At 35.3% G+C, this 22532-nt stretch overlaps 4 protein-coding genes across 19 annotated transcripts; 3 read left to right on the top strand and 1 right to left on the bottom strand.

Moving 5' to 3' along the window:
- The first annotated feature begins 566 nt into the window (after positions 1-566).
- On the top strand, positions 567-5373 carry LOC105199079 (ubiquitin carboxyl-terminal hydrolase 30 homolog). Of its 4 annotated transcripts, XM_039457645.1 has the most exons (8): positions 579-734; positions 865-1063; positions 1225-1680; positions 2275-2430; positions 2647-2810; positions 2919-3335; positions 3774-4112; positions 4216-5373. In XM_039457645.1, the coding sequence occupies exons 3-8, from the start codon at positions 1581-1583 to the stop codon at positions 4468-4470; spliced, it is 1431 nt and encodes a 476-aa protein (XP_039313579.1). In that variant the 5' UTR covers positions 579-734; positions 865-1063; positions 1225-1580; the 3' UTR covers positions 4471-5373. The 4 variants fall into 4 exon arrangements, with proteins under 4 accessions (XP_011164317.1, XP_039313579.1, XP_025995356.1 ...); XM_011166015.3 differs by having other exon boundaries at positions 567-618; positions 865-1680; XM_026139571.2 differs by having other exon boundaries at positions 865-1680.
- Positions 5374-5626: 253 nt separating this feature from the next.
- On the top strand, positions 5627-8779 carry LOC105199008 (mediator of RNA polymerase II transcription subunit 18). The gene is made up of 4 exons (XM_026139572.2): positions 5627-5954; positions 6031-6325; positions 6451-6924; positions 8514-8779. Exons 2-4 carry the CDS (start codon positions 6114-6116, stop codon positions 8521-8523), a joined length of 696 nt encoding a protein of 231 aa, XP_025995357.2. The 5' UTR covers positions 5627-5954; positions 6031-6113; the 3' UTR covers positions 8524-8779.
- LOC105199014 (RNA-binding protein 1) lies at positions 8544-17511 on the top strand. 13 transcript variants are annotated; one of them, XR_003269278.2, is made up of 8 exons: positions 8807-8981; positions 9795-10011; positions 10249-10341; positions 11584-11631; positions 11828-11875; positions 13470-14688; positions 15718-15804; positions 16535-17506. XR_003269278.2 is itself a non-coding variant. In XM_026139561.2 (7 exons), the coding sequence occupies exons 2-7, from the start codon at positions 9803-9805 to the stop codon at positions 15977-15979; spliced, it is 513 nt and encodes a 170-aa protein (XP_025995346.1). In that variant the 5' UTR covers positions 8544-8777; positions 9795-9802; the 3' UTR covers positions 15980-17506. The 13 variants fall into 13 exon arrangements, 9 of the variants coding, with proteins under 9 accessions (XP_025995346.1, XP_011164303.1, XP_011164287.1 ...); XM_026139561.2 differs by lacking the exons at positions 8807-8981; positions 13470-14688 and adding an exon at positions 8544-8777 and having other exon boundaries at positions 15952-17506; XM_011165920.3 differs by lacking the exon at positions 13470-14688 and having other exon boundaries at positions 8806-8981; positions 15952-17506.
- Positions 17060-21992, bottom strand: LOC105198995 (SET and MYND domain-containing protein 4). The gene is made up of 7 exons (XM_011165887.3): positions 21479-21992; positions 20639-21182; positions 19857-20182; positions 19286-19494; positions 19049-19173; positions 18500-18709; positions 17060-18146 (listed from the first exon to the last, which is right to left on the bottom strand). Exons 1-7 carry the CDS (start codon positions 21786-21788, stop codon positions 17825-17827), a joined length of 2046 nt encoding a protein of 681 aa, XP_011164189.1. The 5' UTR covers positions 21789-21992; the 3' UTR covers positions 17060-17824.
- Positions 21993-22532: the final 540 nt, after the last annotated feature.

Genomic DNA, 22532 nt, shown 5'->3' with positions numbered 1-22532 from the left:
TTTGAAGACATTTAAATAATAAAGAATTATGTAAAAATAAAAAAATGGTATATTTATTCGTGGAAAGACATTTATTTCTTCTTCATCATATGATGCGATGTTAATTACAATTATTTTTTAAGTAAAATAAATGTTTCTTTATTAAAGAACCAAATTCTCTCTGTTACTATTAAACATCTTTTTTAAGTAAAAATATGATTGTGCAAAATATGGGCATAAACGTATTGATATGTATTAATATCAATGTTAATGTAAATAATTCAGACTATAATAAATAAAAAATTACGCGAAAGTAGACGTAATTAATCATTTGTGCACATTCTCGACCCCTGTTCTGGATGCAACACACGCGATACGCGTCAGATTTTATTTACAGCAAAATGGATGTTAGCACGGACAACAACCCACATCCATCTCTCGAGAAATGGATGTAGGTTGTTGTCCGTGCTAACATCCACACTGTTTTTAACGGCGGGTTGCAAAATGAATGTGACACGTAGTTCCCATTCTGGCCAGAATAGATGTGCGTCACTAGTGTACGGGAGTTTCGAAGCGTTAATAGCGTTATAGTATGTTATAGGAAAAAGGCCGCCGTGGCCGCTCTCAGGTTCCTCTCTGGTATTGATAAAATAAAAATATATAATGTTAAAAATATAAATAAATGAAATATAAATTTTAATATTTTTTTATGAAATCTGAATCTTTGATAATCCTGCTGATTATTGTTTACACAGGTGACACGTAAAACACGTAATTCACATAGTTAACATTGTGTACATACATGTAATATGCGTAGATTATTTTTATATTTAATGCGTAAACACTGACGTCTTTTTCATTCCTATTTTTTTTCTTTTTTTGCAGATCTGCATTATCTTACAATTCTACATTTCTCAAAGTGTTCCAGGAGAGATCGCTAGCGCACAGATGAATTTTTATGTTGCACGCTCAGTATTACGAAGCATATATACAGAAATACGAAAAATATTTGCGTTAATTGTTATGTAGGTAGTGCAAATCCGAAAGAATAAACTCCGGATTCTCAGGCATTTTTCAACATCTCGTGAGCAATAATTTTGGAAGATAATATATTTGCATTTTTTACCTCTAGACTATTCAATCGATAGAATTGCGTGACTTTATTTCTCCAATGAATCACAATCTAGAATCATCCGATGATCATCCATGATTATCTGATTAACACACGTTATGTTGTACAAGCAGATTAAGCAGAATCGAAGGTTGCATTCTGAAGGCGACATTCGCCGTTTCGTGTTTCGTTCTGTTTATTGTCGCGCTCGTCGATCGAACATAACCTGCAAATCGCTCGTATCGCCAAGTGAGCTCGCGCACCCGACCGACTCGTGATTCGTGCCGGGGAAAGGTCCCCGGTGACTTCTCGGTGACACTTGGTCACGTTGTTCAATCGTTGAATCTCGTCGTCAAGACACACCTTGGAAGGAGGGTTTCGTCGTGGAAGTATGCCTGAACGAAGGCCGGGGGTGAGCTGAATTAGCCGGAACGTAGGTTAAAGCGCTGCGTCGTATTAGGGGACTCTCTGTAAAGCGCTGATCGACGCGATGGACGTGGAGAAAATTGCGATGTTCGCCGGCGTGGGCTTCGCCATCGCCGTCGGCCTTTTTGTCCTGTGGGGCCCGTCACCCAAGCCTAGAAAAAAAGGTAACGCCAGGGCTACGTTCGTCAAACGTTCAGTGAATCTTTTTAGCCTTGCGTTTATTTTTATTTTTGTGATGAAACTATAAATAGCGTATTTGTGTGTATCGACTATGGTTGTTTTCCTTTTAGAGAACACAGTTGACACTTTTAACACAAAGCGGCACACTTCGCTTTCCATTTACAAACTCAATCGACACTTTTCGACTCTACTCAGGAGGAAAGTCAGACTGTGTTCGAGTGTGTTAACTTGAATCGATTTGTGTCTTCTAAAAGGAAAACTGCCTATATTATTGTTGCTATCTTTACTGCTAAATATAAATACATTTTTATTGTACATATTTGTAATATGCGTAAAGGATTAATATATAATTTCTTTGTTAAACATTTCTTTCTTAAAATGTATCCTTTTTTATCAAGTTTAATTATCTTGTCTTGGATTTATTATTAAATTATAAATTATGTTTTTTTTATTTTTATTTATGTTCAGTATAATTATTTATATTCAGTTTAATATTTTTCTGTTATTTTTAATTGTGATCAAGAAATATATGCTTAATAGAAACTACATGTTATGATTATTTTATTGTGTACCTTTAGGTCAAGTCATTGGGATCAACAATTTGGGATACACATGCTTCTTGAATTCTCTTTTGCAAGCGCTAGCTGCTTGCCCCTCGTTTATTTTCTGGCTTCAGAGACAGCAGGAGAAGAAGGACAGAAACTTTGCTGACACTCTGCTTTCTGTTCTCAAAAGTATGGTTCTTTGATCTCATATTATCTTCAATACCTTAATTCTAGATTTGTAATATCTAGTTCCTAAACATTGCTTCTAAATTCTTTTGTTACTTGACAATCACAATATTTTTACTTTAATAGTAACTTTTGTATTAAATATTTAACATGTTTTTTTAATTTTTTGTCCTTGTGTTTTTATATCTTTGTAACATTATACTGATTTATATCTGGCAGAAGTCAATGGTTTTGCGGATGACCTATACGGCAATGTAACACCAGTTGAAGTCATTTCTTCTATTGGCTCATTGTGGAATTTTGGGCCTGGTCATCAAGATGCTCATGAGCTGTTTCATGTGGTTCTTAGCGCATTAGACGCTGAAATGCAACCTGCAAATAGAGTATGCATTCTAACGCAATATTGTGTACTACAGAAATCATGACAAGAAGACTTTTGCCTTCAAGACTTTTATAACCAATTATTGATGTGAATTTATTTGTGATTTTAGAAAGGTTGTTTATCCGATGCACTGCCACCAAGCCCAATTAAATTAGATGTAAGAGGAATGAATGATACCCTGAATCTCAGAAGCGCCTCTTGCAATGATATCACGTCACAAGTAAAAAATAATTCTGATAATCCAAAAGGCTTTGACAAGAACTGCAACAATCAGATGATGACTTCGACCTCATCTATATCTAATACGTCTCCAAGTACGTGCAGGCCTGGTATGATCCTTGCTAGATCTTCGGAGCTGCTGTCGCGAAGCATTCAAAGCAATGGTGACTGCATGAGCCTCTTCGAGAGAACATGGAAATCTCTGTGCACTATGCCATTAATGAACATTCCCTCGGTATCAGTAGAGACACATCCATTCTCAGGCCTCATCACAAGCCAAGTTCAATGCAGCGACTGTTTCTGGAAGGTATTAGTCACAAACGCAAAAGAGAATCAATTTTTCTCATTTTAATAATTTCTATCTAATTTCTTTTGTGCGATTCTTTCTTCAAAGCTATCAATTTGAATAATCGTTTATCTCTTCTAAATGGTTTTAAATACACCTTAATAATTATGTGGGGCTGCATTGAACAGAAAAAGCAACTTTGCAACTGTTATAAGACTCTTTAATACAATTGATTCTTGCTCTTAGTTCCTGCCGAATCTGAATGTATAAACCAATCTGTATTAAAAAATCTTATCTTGTATCTTATTTCAATACAATAGTTGCAAAATTGTGTTTTCTGTTGAATGCACCAATTATTTTTTTTCTGCTCTCTCTCACTCAACATTTTATAATTTTAATAATCTTAAATTTTTAATTTTAATAATGCTAAATTTTAATCGTTTATTTCTTTTCTTGCAGTCTTCAGTACGTTACGATAAGCTTGAAACTTTGTCGTTACCATTACCGCCGCTTACTTCATCATTCGTACCGCAACATCACACTTTAGAATGGCTGCTGTCGCGTTTTGTAGACAGCGAAATTGTGCGCGACGTGCAATGCGACGGATGCTCGTCACGTTGCACCGCCATCAAAACTCTCACCCTCGGCAAGCTATCAAAGTGTTTATGCTTGCACATCCCGAGGACCACGTGGAGCTCTTCGGGCATGCCAATTAAAAGAGATGATCAGATCACGTTCCCCGAATTTCTGGTGCTAGATCCCTATACTTATACAGAGACAAAAAAAAGAAGCGCGCAGGTGATTTATAAAAAGATTTGCAGTAAATTTATGCAACTGTAAATATAATTCGCTAAATCTAAGTTCATAATTAATAGTAATTAATTTAATACTTCATTTATAGGGTGACGCAAAATTTCCCGGTAACAGTTTCATGACGCGGATACAGGGTAAACACAAATACCGGTTGTGCGCGGTAATCGAGCATCGCGGCCCGGTCGATTCCGGCCACTTCGTCTGCTTCAGACGCGGAAACAAAACGGATCAATGGTTGTACACGTCCGACGTTATTGTCGAGAGCGTGTCATTGACGCAGGTGCTGCTCGCCAGTCCGTACCTGCTTTTCTACGAGCGCATCAACAGCGTTTATCCTAGCTAGGAACAAATTTTTCAAAATAATAGGCAATCTATAGAAATTACGCAATGACTCATTGATAACCGCTCTTTTTAGCCATGCTTTCTCTCTTACGCTTTCAGCGTTTAAAGCAAAGCAATTTATATAAACAACGGAAATATATCATATGAAAGGATATAATTGCAATTATAAATAAACGTAGAAAACACAGCTAGAAAGAACGGAGGATTTGCGGAATACAAGAGACTGTCGGATTTTCCATAATGAGTTTAGTATCGTCAATATTGCGCGATATTACTTTGTTATAATACATGACTATGAAGTGTGTGGTCCTTAGGTGATCTTTTATAGCAGCAGCGTAAATGTATCTAATATATAATCTAAAATTCAGAAATATTTCATTCGCGACGGATGTGTTAATAATTGTCATTATTAGACGCTGACAAATCTGCCAGAACAATTAGTTTGATGAAACAAAAATTTCTTGCTTCTATAATCACATAGCGATAGTAGATTTCTACCAGGAAGGACTGTCAATTCTTAAGAATTGTTTGATCGGTTCGTTATTGTATCTTTATTTTAACGAAGACTAAAATCGTGCCAAATTCGTCGAATTAAATTTATTAAGAGGATGAGCGAGATCTTGTATTTTTTATTACGTTTATATATTTGGAGCTCTTTGAGCTCTCGCATGTAGTGTGCAATTGTTAAAAATATTACTATTATCGAAGACTGTGAATTTGTTATAATTTGTATATATCTAAACATTTTTTTCCTTTCTCTGGTTGGCATAAAGGAATATGCGAATTACCAGAATACTTTAAGAATATTAGGTATATAAATATGTAATTTAAAGTCTTATAAAAAAAAATACATTAAAGTGGAATAAAATTTACAATGCAGAATCCAGATATACTTTATCCAAAATCACGTAGTGATTTTTCTTTCGCCACAGTTTAATTTCAATTAAAATACTTAATAGATTTGTCATCTAGCTTTCATTGAAATAGATTTATTTGAAATTTTTACACTTTCGAGTTAAAGTATTTAACATATCGAGCATGAATGCATATTGTTTTTTTATCAAACATTTTTATATCGAATCATTATAGTTCTCTATAAATTAAATAAAAATAGAGATGAGCACACCATGCTTTAATTCCCCCCCCCCTCCCCCTTCCTACTTTCCTCTCAATCTCAACCTAACCTAACTTAATCTTCAAATCACAACATTGTGAATTGAAAACATTGGATAATTTGATCTTTATTTTAGTTCTTTTTTCAGTATTATAAGAATATAATTATAACAAGTATAAATAAAATTATATGTGATTTAAGTTTATTGAAATAAAAAAAAGTTATTATATTTTAAGTGACACAGTCATAAATCCATAAATTGATAGTACATTTGGTGGTTATGCTGATAAAATGTATGATGCTTTTTTGATTCCCGAAAGAAAAGAACGTTTAAAAATTCTAATGTGTATAAATAACATATAAAAGCAGAGGTACGTGTACCAAAAATCATATGTAAGAGAAGTTTATGAGAACTATCCAGTATCAATAGTTTTCACTTTTTAACAGGAGGATTCTTTAATTTGCCTTACCTTACAAACAGTCTTACCTTGCAAGTCTGTTACTCTTCGTCGAAATTGATATAAGCCAACATGACCGCTCCCATCAGCACCCAATCTGCTATGGATAATTTGAATGCTGCTGTAAGCTCCAACATTATCCCCAATCAGGAGTACTTGCTGCAGGGATCAGTACTAGACACTTCTGTGGAAGTCCTGCTGCACAGACTCCGTGGTTTGTGCGACAATGTAGACCATGGACCAGAGGGTTTCAATGATCACGAGATGTCTTTCAGTCTTCGCAAGTACGTTGTGTTTGATGGATGTTTGATAGACATGGATAGTCACATGAAAACAATATAAACAAAATAAAATATAATCAAAATCGATTTGCGCATTGAGTTGCAAGAATATGTTTGGCATTTTTCAGGAACGCTCCAAATGAACAGCCGTTGCTGCTGCGAGTACGACGTACCCTGGATTCAGGCTATGCCGACCTACCATGGCAGCTACGATATATCGGTCAACAAGAACTAGGCGACAAATCTCGACCCACGATCGTTCGCAGCAGCATCGACGTCGCTACCAGTAATACTGTGGTGGAATTCCTTACCGAGTTGGGCTGCAAGCTGGACTTTGAATACATTACACGTGGCTACATGTTTCGCAAGGGTCGAATGAAGATTACAGTGTCGAAAATTTTCAAGGTGAATCAAACCAAGGTGCCAGAGAACATACCAGATATGATTTCACAGAGTTACTTGGTGGAGCTCAGTGTGGTGGCTCCCAGTGGGCAGGACGCCGTAGCAGAAGACATGAGGATATTCGCGGAACAGTTGAGACCTTTAGTACAATTGGAAAAGGTGGATTACAAGAGATTTGTGGTTCCCTCTTCTCAGTCTCAGTAAGATTTTTTTATCGCAAGGAGTCACTTTTACATAAAATATCTCGTGTGAATTTTAATGCCTTGGAAAGTATTCGCTATGTATTTGAAAAAAGCAAAGAAATTTTTTAGAATATGTTTTAATTAGTAATTATATTTTAACCCTTAAAATGCAATAAGTGTGAAAAAAGTACTTTCTTGATATGGTAATCATGAGTAATTTGCATCCGATTACTTTTTCACTTATTTAAAGATTCAAAAAATCTCAAAATTTATATGAACATACTTTAAAATTTCTAGAATAAACGTATCTTATTTTGGAAAAAAAATGTATATTTTAATTACCTCTGAAATTTCAAGACTTTCATAGAATAGAAATCGGCATGAATTATCCATGATCACATGATTCCTTCAAGGTTAGCTTTGTATCTCATTAAAATACAAAGTGAAAAGTATTTTTTTCTTTCTATTCTTCCTTTCATAAGAGAATAATTATGAGATTATAGAACAAAACAAATTTTTTAATTTAAATCTTTTTTACCATTTTTTCAACATGGGGGCCAAGTTATGACAATATTTGCTTAACATAAAAGCCCTACATTCTTTGTATTTACAAATTTCCAAATATATAGATTACATGAAAAAACAACGTCGAATTCTTAGAATTAGACACCTAATTTAATACGAAAAGTTTATATAAAAAATTTATCCGTATGTGTGTAAGTCGCTATTCAATAGTAAAATTACGATTTTAACATTCCCTTCATGGAATAAGAAATTTGATTATTAATAGACAATAAGTAAATTTAATGACAGTGAAAATTTCGGGAAATAATTTTCCCCACAAATTTTTAAATATTTATCACGGTTATTGCGAGTATAAGAATATTAATTTTACTCGCAAGAAATCCCGGGATGCTCATAGAAAGGATCAAATATTGCATTTAATTTTAAATCGTGAAATTATGCGGTCAGTACCTTGCCGGTGCATAAACGCATGCGTTCGTCCGACTTCTAGTTGTAAGCACTGTCCTAGTCAACTTACGTTGCGCGGCAAGTGTGTTGTGTGTCAATCGAGTTAGGTGAACGATTGCTCATCTGGGTTGTGTTCTACTATACATTATACACTGCAGTCGAAAAATCTATACTTTATGTTTTACTATACAGATTTTTTTAGTAGACAATGAATTTTGAAACGCAATCCAGTGTCGCGAGTTTCTTTTCTTACGCATGCGCATTGAAAACGTGTAAGTAAAGTATGAAAATCTTCGCAAAAGTGGTACTCTGAGCACCCTGTGTTTCTAAAAATTTTCAGACGTATATCTATATAGAGGATATGTACATACAAAAGTATAGAAATATTTACAAACTATTTATAATTATAAAAATAACTAATAATTCAATAACTTCCAATCCAAGGGTAAAGTAAAAAAAAAAGTAAAAAAAGCCCAGGAGACCAAAAAATGTTTCTTTTGATGTAATTAAACTTATATAATTTTTCGAAATTTTTATTCGAAGTTTAGATTTATCGAACAAAAAATTATTTATAACCATTCAACGATCATATAAAAAAAATAAATAAATAAATTCACATAGATGTTTTTTCGCAGAATAATATAAGGAATCGAATTCGGGGATAAACTGCTTTGCCTAAATACACCGCTGGATCCGCATCCATCGCGCATGCGCGAAAAAAGCGACCCGTCTAGCAGCCACCACTTCCGCTGCTGTTCCTGACGTCCGCGTGTCCGGCAACAGCGCCCGGTGTGATGATGCTGAAAAGTCGTATTGACGGCCATTTTAAGTTCTACCGCTGTTTGATCGTCAGCGATTTTTAAGCGGGGCTTGCTTCTCGTACGACAAATCTCTCGCAGGTAAGTGTTATAGATCACGTCCGACTGACGAATCCTCACGTGTAGCGTCCGCGTGACGATGACGGCGATTCCTGGAGGTTCGAGTTCGCGTAAATAAACGTAGAAACGCGCCTGCGAACCTCGCCATGTCAATTAATGAGCAAAATGAACACAATGGAGGGAAAGTCAGAACCGAGAAGGGGCTCGATGAACAAGTTCGAAGAAGTAAGAGAAGTTGAATGGTTCGTTTTGGAAAAGAGGAAGTACGCGTAATTACGAGAAATCGTTGAGGATGAAAGGAAAGGAGCGCGATCATTCCTAACCTCAGAAATAATCGAAATCGATTGAGTTTTGAAACTGCGCAGCTCTCAATTAGAATGGCGACGGTTTTTTCTTTCCTTTTCTGCCTTTATACAAGATTTTTTACAAAATTTTTAAAGAGACGTCGTAGCCAAACATTTTTCATAAGTAACTAGTACAAAAATTGCTGCTTATATTCGCTTGCGAGTCTGCCACGTTCTACTCCGCATTCGGCACTATCTTGATCTCTTATAACTGCTCCTGAGAGTCCCTTTTACTGCCTTCTTTTAGGGGGAGAAACCAGACAGGCAAGTTTGCCGGTTTTATAATTAGGAGCATTTTGTTACTTCGGTTGCGTTCGTTTTGGCGCTTACAACGCTTCAAACATTATTTCACCCTTCTTTATCAAATATTAAACAAGGACAAATGACGCTTATGAGCGCCAGAGTGAATCCAGCCTTTTGCGTGGGACGTCGTAAACTCATGTGTTTAGTTGGAGGTTAAAATTATCTTGTTATAATGAGAGAGAAATAGATAAACATCCTTGGAGATAGATCAGTAATAACACTTGATTTAATCTATAAGCATATCAAGCTTCTGTCTTTTTATATCATTTTTATTGAAAATTTATGCTGAGAATATATAGCTTGGATCTCTGTTTCCTTCCATTTGTATTGTGTTACAATCGAACAGTGAATCTTTGAATTGCATCATTGTTTACAATGTACTTCTTTGCAGGTCAAAACATGTCTCGCTATCGTGAGTGGGATCTGTCCTGCAAGGTTTATGTTGGTAACTTGGGCAGCAGTGCTAGTAAACACGAGATTGAAAGTGCATTTAGTAAGTATGGTCCTTTGAGAAATGTGTGGGTAGCCAGAAACCCACCTGGCTTCGCATTTGTGGAGTTCGAAGACCCACGAGATGCTGAAGATGCAGTGAGAGGACTGGATGGAACGTAAGTTTAATCTTGTTGGTTGTATTAAGATCTTGTTATCTATGAGCCTTTCTTGATTTGAATTATTTATACAAAGCGTGGTCTCATTTCAATTGTTTTATTATTTAACTTTTAACTAAATACTATTCAATCTTGAATCTGTTCAAAGAGAGAAAGGGAGAGAGAGAGAGAGAGTTTGATGACGTCAAGATGACTATTTCAAAACTAAGAGTATCAAATGTATTTTCCAAATTTCAGTCGGTGCTGTGGTACTAGAGTAAGAGTTGAGATGTCATCTGGAAGAAGCCGCCGTGGAGGTGGCGGCCGTAGGCCTGGTCCTCGATATTCCAGGTAAGAGGTTTTGTAGCATTTTGTAGTAAAACCGCGAACTTTACAGCGAAAACAAGCGTTAAAGCTGTGAGACGGCTTAGCGTTTCCCGCCAACGTAGGTATTGGTGCAAAAGAACTTCTCTCTTGCCCTCAGAGCAAAGAGTTCGTTCTTCTCGAAATAAGCAATGCACGAGTCTTTTTCATCTCAGCGATTACCTTTTCGTGCACATCACCATCGCGAGATTCAATATTTTCCCTTATATCTGTTAGGAATATCGATATATCTACATATTTAGTTATATATATACATATCTGCATATTTATATATTTTTTTACATATATCGTGTTTTTTTTCTTTAATCGGTGTCGTGTGTCTGGCTAATCCTCCTCCTCCTCCTCGTTCACGATTGTGAGTTCGCAGTTTTTCAGATTGCCGATTGTCCAAATTTAAGTTAAGTCGCACAATGCCTCTCATAGAGCTTACACTATTTTAGATGTTAAGTTTGCATGGAATATGGTGGAAGGTTAATTCCGAGGATTAGCCAGAGCGCGGCTAAATCCACACTGCATGCTTGCGCGAACAGAGAAATATCACACCACCAGATCCAAGTATCTATGCACTAAGACAAAAGATCGTGAGGAATATGTCAGAATTGTAACTATTATATTTCTTCATTAAAAAATAAAATGTATCAAACGCAGTTAGTACTAATTACTTTTAATTGTATTTAGTATCATATATTAAATATCTTAATGCAATTTTTAAAGAATTTAAATGTTTATTGTTTAACGAATTAAATTTTAATTAAAATAATTTAAAATGAATTCAATTTATTCCATTTATGTAATATATCAAGGAATTCAAATTTCAAAGTATTCTTGAGATTATATTATGGATCTAGTTTAAATGTATAAAAGAAAAAATGATAATGTATAATTTTTTTTAGTAATTTAATTGAATAATTTGAATCTACTTTTGTAACTATTTTAATTTTTTAATGGTGAAATAAAAATAGAATAAAATAAATTATTCTATTAAATATATAAAGCATACATTTCTTATCTGCTAAATTACTTTTTTAAAAAAATTCCTCGTAGTCTTTATCTTAGCACTCGACTATCTTAGATATTATTGCTCATGTCTATCTTTTTCTCTCGCTATTTTTTTTTCTATTGCGACACTCGTTTGTACGCTTTAGAAAACCATCGGATTACGATATATCTGTTTTTTTTTTTTTTTTTTTTTTTTTTACAAATTTGTAGGTCCAGGTCGCGCAGCCCCCGTAGGAAATCCCTTGGTCGTTACCCGAGGTAAGATTCTCCCACTCCTCTTAATTCCCGGTTTCCTTTTTTACTGTTAAATCCGTTTCGCTTTTTTTTTTCTCTATTCTATCTTGCCGTCGACCGAAATTTTCAGGTGCTAAGATAAACGAAAATCTCTCGAAGCGTGACAATCATCAGCTAAACATTTGACAAACATATATTAGTTATTCTTAATCTTTTGTAGATCCTGGTCGAAAAGTCCACGGAGATCATCGATTAATCGCTACTCCAGGTAATTGATTGACTTTTAACACCGCTGTTCAACTATTTTTCCTATTTCTCGCTTCGCAAAAGTTTTCAGAATCTACCGTCCTGGGAAATCGAGAAGGCAATTAGTAGGTATACATGTATACACTTGCTTGCTATGCGTGTAGTACGCGCATATGTACATAAATTGCATGTATTATGTATCACAATACAGTATTTATAGTATTTACCAGAGGCATTTTTACGGATGGAGAACGATGATGGAAATTAATTAGCAAAAGAAAATTTCGCATTTAACTTAATAAAATTTTCATATAGAAATAAATTTTGTTATTTGTTTCGTCACCGTTCTCTCCGTAAGCGGTCGAAACTTGTATTTGGAAAATTAAAGGACATCTATAGCAATCAATCACGATTTCGGCGAATCGTGGGTGCTCAAGCGGCGGTAAAAAGAAAAAGAAAAACTAGTACTCGATCGGCAATCCAATTGAAAGTGGGAGAATAGGCTTGAACGAACTGTGCGATGGTAGACGAAAATGAGGAGGAATTGGAAACAATTTGATAACGAAGTAAAGGCAGGGCCGCGTATTTTACATGCGTGTAGCGTTGGAAGCAATGAAACTGCACTTCTAAATTTTGCATATGAACTTCTATATCGTGCCATTATCAGTTTTACTCTTTACTTTAAAATGGAGGATTTTCTCGATATAAAAGTAAAATTAAATACTAGTAGTATTGTTAGAAAATATTATGTATATTAGTATTATTAGAAAGTGATATCAAATTAAAAAGTAATATTAAAAATTAAATACTTAGGTCTGCTTTTGATAACTTTTGATGGATTGTTGAAACTGCAAAGACAGATTTATTTCTTGTGATAATAACAAACGAATAATGATTTCTTGTAGCGGAAAGAAGTATACGTGACAGATTAATAAGTCGAATTAATTAGAATAAATTCTCGAGTCTTGTCAACATGGGATCAAAGATTTTGCATTAATATTAACAAATGATTCTTGTTCTTTTAAATGGCGTGTATTTTAAATATATTTTTACTGCTCCTTGAAACTTTTGTTGTCGAAGAAAGTTAAGTCGAACGAACACTGCTTTCATCACTTCTCATCGCACACGCACCGTGGCATGGATGAAGCACGCAATAATTCTATCGTACGGAAATGTGATCGATGTGACCTTATAACAGCATTTATTTCGAGGAAATCGATATATACATGCTTGATGCGTCGCGACGAGAACGTGGTGCGTACGGAAGCGATATATACATCCATCACATATATAGATATCCGAATCGATCAGCACGGAGCACAGAGAGGTCCTCCCTTCTTTTTTTTTCTTTTTTTTTTCCTCTCGTACGTACTCGAGTGGGCAGTCTAGGATAAACGAGAATGAAAGAATATCGATCGGTGAAAACGGCGAGAAGCGAGCGCGCGTGCAATTGTACATCTCGTTCTCGATTCGCGAATTCTTTCTTTTTTTTTTCCTCCTCTCGAAGTGACGAAAGTTCGCGAAAAGAAACAAAAAGAAGTTGAGACGTAATAAATACGCGATAGTGGCCAGGAGTATGATAACGTTGATTATATTGCTAAAACTGACGTTTGCAGATTCTACCAGCGTCAGCTCCTAGCTCTGCTCGTCTCCCCGCCACTACTACTACTTCTACTACTACTACTACTACTGCTACTACTACTACTTCTACAGCCGCCGTGAAAAAAAAGCGTATGCGTACGCGAACCAAAAAAAATATGCGAATCGACAGTCTCGCAATCGTCAATCGAACAAAACTGAACAAAAAAAAATATGCCTGCCTGCCCACTAACTTCCCAACCAAGTCACCATCAGTCACCACCAAGTCACCGAATATATAGGAAGCCGTCCGTACGTCTGTCACGTCACGTCACGTCACGTCACGTCACGTCGCCCGTCGATGTTGTGCGTTGTGGTGTTGCGACGTGCATACAGCACACAACGGCGCAACAACCGAAAACAACAGTTTCCGTGCGCCGTCGCTGCTGCCGGAGTACCGCCAGTGCCCGAGACTGCCACCTTCGGAAAGAAAGAAAAAAAGAGCCAAAACGTTGCTTTTTTTCATTGCTGTCCCTCTCCCCCGTCGTTGCACTGCAAAAAATCGTCTTGAATCGAAATATAAAAAAAAATCGTCTATCGCTCCACTGCGGGATTCTCCCCTTCGATCACCACTACTATTATTACTACTACTCTTCCAACCACAACAACCACCACCACCACCACCACCAACCGACCAATCGACCGATCACCGGGTGTTGTGATCTACTTTCTTCGGCTCTTCGTTTCAGCTTTAGCCCGGGGGACGGCGGCACACATCGACTTTATCACGAAAAATAAAATTTGCCACCGTCACCGTCAGAAAAATGTCACCCACAACCGGCCGCCGCCACCACCAGTTCGTGAACAAAGCAATCGCGATGCAAACTATATATATAAAAAAAAAAAGAATTAAATCGTCTGTACAGTAATTCTGTTCATCGGCGCGTCTCTCCATTTGACTACGATCGACTGTCTTCCGTTTCGAAACCGACGTTTCTATTCTGCCACTGCTACTAGTATTACCACTACTGCTACTTCTACTGCCACTGCCACTACTCGTCGACCATCACTTAGGGACGTGTTTAGCCACAACAAGAACTGAACGCGCGAGAGTTGCCGCCGAGAGATCTTCTCGACCTTCGACTCCTCGAGCGAAATCACGCAAAATAAGTGAAATGAATCACCACCTACTACACACCATCCCACCACCACCCAACTACCACCACCACCACCACCACTACTACATGTTCAAAATTGGTATCACCGATTTTCAAAGATTTTTTATCTCTAGTTTCATTTTGTTATATGTATCTTTTTTACTTTATTATAATTCTTGTTTTGAATTTGTGATTGTTTCGGCAAGGAATTCTATCTGATTCCGTAAAGAATTAATGCGTCATGTAAACAAGGATTTTTTTTTGCAGGAATTGATTAAGAAATTTAAATTGTTTTTAATTTAATTTTTTTTATAAACGAATAAAATGAATGTCAATTGAATCAGAGAACTCCCGGCCGACACGCATAATATCAATGAAATCGATATACATATATCGAGGAATAACACATTTATTGATCAAATTTGATGATTTTACTACTAAAGTTAATCCTGTACTTTCTTTGATTAATTCCACATTCGATTGATGAGACGTCATTTTGTATTAATTCATCATTAATCGTGTCTAACTACATAGTTTTGATACATCACCCTTTAGGTAAAAAAGAAACTAGATAATCCTAATTCTTTTACAGTTGCCTTGCGATGATTTTTCGTACCTGTGTTCTATCACGTCGCTCCGCTCCATCTCAGACAAAATTTGATATTGTAATTTTATACATTACACAAATAATATTAATTAGCAAATGGCTAAGATAATAACATTAAATTAGCAGTTGTCATTTTTTCTGACTATATAATTAAAAAATAAATAAGACATTAGTAAATGATTTTTTTTTTTTAAGGAGAGTAATAATTATAATTGCAATGAAATCATTCGAAAGTAACAATTAAGGAATAAATATTATTACTTTAGCAATTTATTTGCACTTTAAATAATTGCTTGATTATTATAATATTATTGCCAAAGTAATATTAACTAATTGATAATTTAAAGTAAATGATATCAATATGTTGAAACATTACTGTTTTCAGAAATACTAAAAAATAATATATTATTTATTTCCAATAAGTCATTTGCAAGGTTCGTAACGGAGCGGAGAGACGTGTTCTAATAATTTCGTTTGCTGTCTTAAAATGAAAATGATGTCTAACTACCTTTAATTTTTTAGGTCCAGATCTCGCAGTCCTCGCAGGAGATCACTGACCCGGAGCCGTAGCCGAGACCGTCGCTCGCGTTCGGACTCCCGTGACAGACGGTATTAATATATTAACCCTTACAAAGAGACATAAGCTGTCTCATCTTTGAGTGTCATTTTGGTCCTAAGTTCACTTATTCTTAAAAAGAGAAATAGTAAAAGAAAAGAAAAAAAATAGTAAAAAATAATAAAAAATTTTTTTTATAGGGTGAATACTTCGAAGCTCCATTTTTAAAAATAGTGTGTTGCATTAGATATATACTTCAATACACAAGAATTTTTCTTAAAATAGTTTAAAAAGCAAATGTAACTTTAAATATCAATTCTCAAACGTTACCTAGATTTAAAGAATTTCTCTGTGACTCAAAGTTACTCTACGACTTCTAGAATTGCGATTCAAAATTTTTATTAATAAATGAAAAAAAAATGGAACTAAAGAAAAACGGAACCGAAGAACTGGATAATCGAAATTATTTTGAATTTATCTATAACCGTAATGACCTGCATGTTTTATATGTGGAATTTTGTAAGATAGTAATGTGCGATAAAAACAATAAAAAAAAGAGTACAACAATCTAGAGCGACTAAGATTTGATGAAAAATTGGTGTAATTAGGTAGATAAAATCCCATACCATTATACATACAATATAGCGAGAATTCCGTTCACGCGCCGTAAAAATTCATCGTGAAAGAGGCAACATTGCCTCTCTTGCGATAAGAGCGATAAAAAACTTTTTTCCGCACGATACACTCTTTTGTCTAAGCTTTGTATTCTTTATCTAATTGCAGTTAGATGCTAAAAGTTCAAGAAAGAGAAAGTGATAGATAGAAAGAGAGAGAAAGAGAAAACCGAACGACTTTATGTGCCGGATGGAAGACAAAGAAAAAGATAAAACGACAGACAATTTTGTATAAGAATCAATTATTAATCACACATACATACCACACGTTCACGCTTTAAATTATAAACGACCATGATAAAAATACAACAGAAAGCAGAATAAAAGACATTTCGACGAATTTAATGCAGATTTAGTTCGCAATTTGTAAGTTCGTAAGTTATCTTTCTAAGGGCGCATTCAAATTAGATGCGGAAAAGCAAAAATCGAATCACTTATACAATATACCGATAATAAAACAGCTACCAGTATAACTTTTGATCGATTTTTATAATTTCTAATTTTCCGCTGTGTGTGTGTGTCCTAAGGATGAATGCGCTCTAAGTTTCATATATTATATATGTACACATACTTAAAAATTGTAGTGCACGACATAGCATATTACACAATTCGAATAATACTATATTATATTAAGGACTCCGCTATAACATAAAACTACAAAGCAAGTTATTATTCTATATCCATTATTATCATTACATTTAGAGAGATTTCATGATTAATTATAATAATAAAAATAATAATAATAATAATAATAATAATAAAGGCCCGAAAGTTTGCGCAAAACCCGGCGTCGCTGGATACTGCTGCGTGCTAGTTCTATGTGTGACGAACGACTGAACGTACATATGCGCACATGTCGACAATTGCACGTAGTGATGCACAACCCGGAATTTCACACGCAAACTTCTGGGATCTAATTATTATTATTATCATTAATTATCGTTGAGGTGAGTTTATTAATTATCTGCTATTTGATAAAAGAATGAGAAAAGATTTTTTTCTTTCAATACATTGTTTTATATACTTGTATTAGAATGACTTGTATTAGAAATATACAATAAATTTGTGAATAATCAGTGTACAAAATTTGAATAAATTGTCTTTTCTTTGTACGTACGTTACGATTATGATGAGAAATTTGCACGATTGTCTTTACATTGAAAAATAATATTTTGTGTTATTTTTCCCCAAAAAACTTTTTTTTATTTTAAGAAAACTTTGAAAAATTTTAAGAAAACTTTTAAAAATTATATTTTTATATTTTTTATATTTGATGTCTGTAAGCATTCTGATAAGAGATAAGAAATTAACTTTAATATTAATCAAGTTATATTTAAATGCAGAAGAAATGTTATTTTGTAATAGAAAGATTTCTAGTATGAATATTTGATATCTGAGATTAGATATAAGCTGTATTACCTAAAGCAAGGGTGCACAATCTCACTCCTTGCTGACAAAAATGATAATCTCTAATAGGCAAAGCCAGGTTCTCGTCCAGTAGTTTTAAGATCTCCAGATATGCTTTCAGCGCTTGTTCATTTCGACCTTCCTCGAGATTCGTCGATGCGACCCTAAAAAGCGCGTCCGTGTCCTGTAGAACCTTCAAACCCTTCAAGATGTTAGTGCTCTTGCCGCACTTCGCACATCCGATCATGAACTCCTTCGTATCGCTTCTGACCAGCAACACGTTACCGCAGGACGGTCCAGTCTCACATTTAAATCTGGAAAGACGATGTGAGTTTAATGATACGCTTTGAATAAAATATAATTGGATAATTTTTAATATAATTTTATATTTAAGAAAGATATCTTATTTCTCTCCCTTTTCTTAAAAGGAATTTTTTATATTTGGATATATTAACGGTTATTTATTCATTTATACAAGCGATAATTAACAATATTACTAATTAGTCACATTTAATAGTAATGCGAAAAAAAAAACAATGATTGGAAATCAACATTTTTATTATAACTCGATGATTACCACTTATTACGCGCAATCGAAAAAGGTAACCAAGTAATTGCTATTACGTATGCTGGAATAATATTAATATCAAAGAAAGTTGACATATACCTAAGTATTGTTGGATCCAATTCGTCGAGAAGTGGCCAATGCCCCGAGCACGCCTCGCAATTGCAATCGAACCAATATTGCACCCTTAATTTTCTTTTTCGTTCAATCTCGGGCGTGGTTGTGAAGATGGGACCGTAGTTTTCAGAGATCTCTTCACCTACGCTGATCGTACGAATAGCGCGAACTATCATGGTGGTGCCAATGAAATACCTGGGCGATTTAAATGTTTAATTTAATTTATCCGCTTGACATTATAAAACGTTTTGAAACAATCTAATTGATCAATTAATAAAATTTTTTGTTCCAATACTTCAATCAAATACTTTATTTGCATTTGTAATGTCAAGTGGCCCAAGCTTTAATTAATATGCTATTTTTAAATAAATAATTTTTTTTACATTATTTCCTTGATTAAAAAAATATTTTTAAAGTTTATTTTATTATTTGATACTAATGTTCATTTAAATCAAAGGGAATTATTTGATCAGAAAAAAACTCAGCGCGATAATATACATAGTTTAACAAAGGAATGGAGCATTTATTATTTACCGAACTACGCCAGGATTGCATGAATGATTCAACATCGCTACTGTAGGATAAACACCACCGCCTATGAACATACTCTTTGCTTTAGCGAGTGTTTTTGCTCCTTTCGGCCTTACCAGTTCTGAAATCTAGAAAAACAAGCGACATTAATTGTGAGAACAAATACAATAACATATACGTTTCTAAAGCAATAATCAGATACGAGCGAGCAAATTATAATATTGCATGCGTCGTCCTTACTTCGTGTGAATTGAATTGCAATAACTGCAAATTGTGTAACAACAGCTCCGCGATAAACAACTCTTCGTCTGACAATTTACTATCCACTGAGTCGACGGTTTTTACATTTTCTGGGAAGTACTCGCCTGCTCTTAGCAATCTTAACAGCCAGGCCGCCATATAGGCCCGGTGAAAAATATCTTCGGGCATTCTTTTGTCTTCATGAGTAACTGTTGAAATACGTAAAATGTAAATTTATAAAAGATAAAATTCTGGATTGTTTATTAGTTCTAAAATAAATTTTTATAAAATAAACTTTTGAGCAATTGATCTAGATAATGGGAGAATCATCTTACAAGAGATCTAAAATAATTCTTTATAATTTAATAATTAAAGGAAGTGAAAATTTAGCAACATTCTTGTGCGAAGAACTGTAAAAGTAAATGTGCACGAATAAACAATTGTGTAAAAAATTTATTTTAGATTTACAAGCTAATAATCCAGAATTTTATTTATTTATTTTTTTATTATTATGCAGATACACAGTTAACTAGGAAATATTTTTATTATTTTATTGAACTCGGTTAGTTACCTAAATTATAAAAGGTATTTGCATAATCGTCTCCTCGATATGGATTCTCGGTGGAGATCTTCGACGCACTTCCGGGATTCGTGAGTCGTTCCTTCAGCTTCATAGTTTCCTCGAAAGGTTTTTGCGTAATCGCCCTTAGGGCCAGAAAGCACGTGACCGAAGCTTTTGAGTGCCACAAGGCCGGCAGTAACTTGCACTCCCGCGAGTGCACTTCGGCATCCGCATCTCTGCAGCGGCGGCTGCAGTACATGACGCAGTTGCAAGTGCGACAAGCTGCTGGCGTCGGCACGAATATCCTCACGAAGCACAGATTGCAATGCGTGAGCCTTGAACATCGAATGTCGCGCGCATTTTAATCGCAACATAATTTCGCGATTGCGATTTCCGATAAAAAGGAAAAAAAAAAAGAATTAGAAATAGCGCAATAAAAAAATAAATAAAGGATTACGAATTTTATATTTGAAATACATTCACAACTACACTGAAGACAAAATTACTAAATTTTAATAAATATTTATTCGAATTTTATTAAATGTAAGCATATATTTATCATAAGAACCACTAATTTAATTAATGAATTTAATAATTTATTTTTTCTTATGGAGTAAATATTTATTAAAATTCTTTCTTTTACAAATCCTCGATACTGCAGGATTCAAATCTTGAATTATACCCCAAAAAGCCAAATCACTAGTGACAGTGCAATTAAAAATAACAGCATTAATAAATAACGTGACAAGAAGATCTCTAAAGATATAATCGAGCTCGATATTCCGATCTACCTGTTCTCCTCCAGCAGAAACGCGCAATGCGCTCGTTCGACGATCACGATCTCGCCTGGCACTATTTCCCTGGTCGCCACGGCGTGTCTACCTACATCACCCCCATCGTCCCTGATCTCCACCGCTTTGCTGCAAGCGGGATACAGGGGATTCCTCTTCTTCTCCGGGATAAATCTGTCTTCCAAACGCGCGTTGGATTTTTGTTTGCCGTGAACACGCGAAGGATTCGTGGTAGCGGCCTCGTTAAGCTGTTTACCCTTGTCCATCACCGCGAGCATCACCCTGATGTCCGCCTCGAACTTTTGCTTGCGCTCCAAGGGTATCCTGGCATCATCCAGGGCCCGGAGAGCCCGCCTGAACGCCTCGACCGCCTCATCGTATCTCTTCAGGCCCAGTAAACACCTGGCCCGTCGCTCTTCGAGCTTATAAAGAAGATTCTTCGGGTAACCGAGTTGCGAAGCTTCTTCGATGTCTTCCAACGCGTAGTCGTGACGCTCCAAGTGGTACAACGTGGCCGAACGATTCGCCAAAATGACGCTTAGCTCTAAACATTCGGGCATCTCACGTTCTCGATGATCGCGAACGATAATTGTTAAATCGCGAATAACGCGAGGGATAAATATAGAGAATTTCAGATGAATTATCGAATTATATACGGAGCAATGAATTATACACGAGCAATTTATTTGATTAGCGTATTATTATCCGGAATATTATTTTACTTTCTTATTCTATTAATATCTGTAATTAATTACAGATATTAACTGCATATAAAATTACGTATATATGTAATTGTAATTTATACGCTATAAATAAGCATTATGACAATTGTTATACTACCTGTTGACGGCGCTAGAACGGCTGCGCTCGAATACGTTTCCAAGGCCTTCGCGAATTCGCCGCGACCAAAAAATTTGTTCCCGACGTCCTTGAATTGAATAGCACCATCGCGATCCTTGACCATAGGTTTCTCTACCTCCAGGGGTAATTGATGAGCTTCGGGATAGCTCAAAACGAAAGCCACTCTTTTAGCGTTCGATTCGAGAGCAGCAAACTTCTTGAAATCCTGCTGGCGAATCGCCTTTCTCACCGCTAACAAATTCGAGCGAAAAAATCCACCAATTTCTGGTTCGGGCACATTTCCCGACATGATTCTTTTTTTTATATATCTTTCTTTATTAATGCGGGATAACAACTAAGAATTATACGCGCGAATTTACGTTGGACATAATTTTATAGTAGAGCACTTGGATGATTTTAACAATAATATATTAACATATTTATTTTTATCAAGAGAGAGAGAGAGAGAGAGAGAGAGAGAATTAAGAGATATTAATTTCAAATTTATATATAATATCTATTTATTTATATTAAGCATACAGAATTATATTTAATAAGAATTGATTAGAAATTATTAATGAATTATGTCTTCTAATATTAATTAGCAAAATCATTTTGGTAATTATTAGAATTTATAACTATTAATACTTATTTTTATATTTCACTCTGTCGAAACTTCTCTATTACTTTCTCGCGAAATTTTTGGCAAAATTACGTACAAAGATAATGTGAAATTAAATTATAATCACTAATTGGAGAACACACTCCAACGGTGCAAGTCCCCCTATCGACGACTCGAAGTTACTGGCTTCCGATGGTGTGTCTAGCTTCAGCGAGAACTGTACGCGCAGCTATTTCGGCGTGCGCTATTTCGAGATACTTTCGATCCTAGTGTGAGTGGGTGTCGCGACAAGATGGGATCGTGTAACACCTTTCTTGTAGGCGACAATGTAACTTTATCGATGTTCGGATTAGAGCATCTAGTTCACATCTGCCGTTATGCTTCCCTTTCTTTAAATGTTCAAAGCTATACGTATTCTCTCTCGAAGCTTAG

Source organism: Solenopsis invicta, chromosome 14, assembly GCF_016802725.1.
Source record: "Solenopsis invicta isolate M01_SB chromosome 14, UNIL_Sinv_3.0, whole genome shotgun sequence".
NCBI classification, from domain to species: domain Eukaryota; kingdom Metazoa; phylum Arthropoda; class Insecta; order Hymenoptera; family Formicidae; genus Solenopsis; species Solenopsis invicta.
Note: the sequence above shows the minus strand (reverse complement) of the source record. Positions and strands in the feature narration are given on the sequence as shown.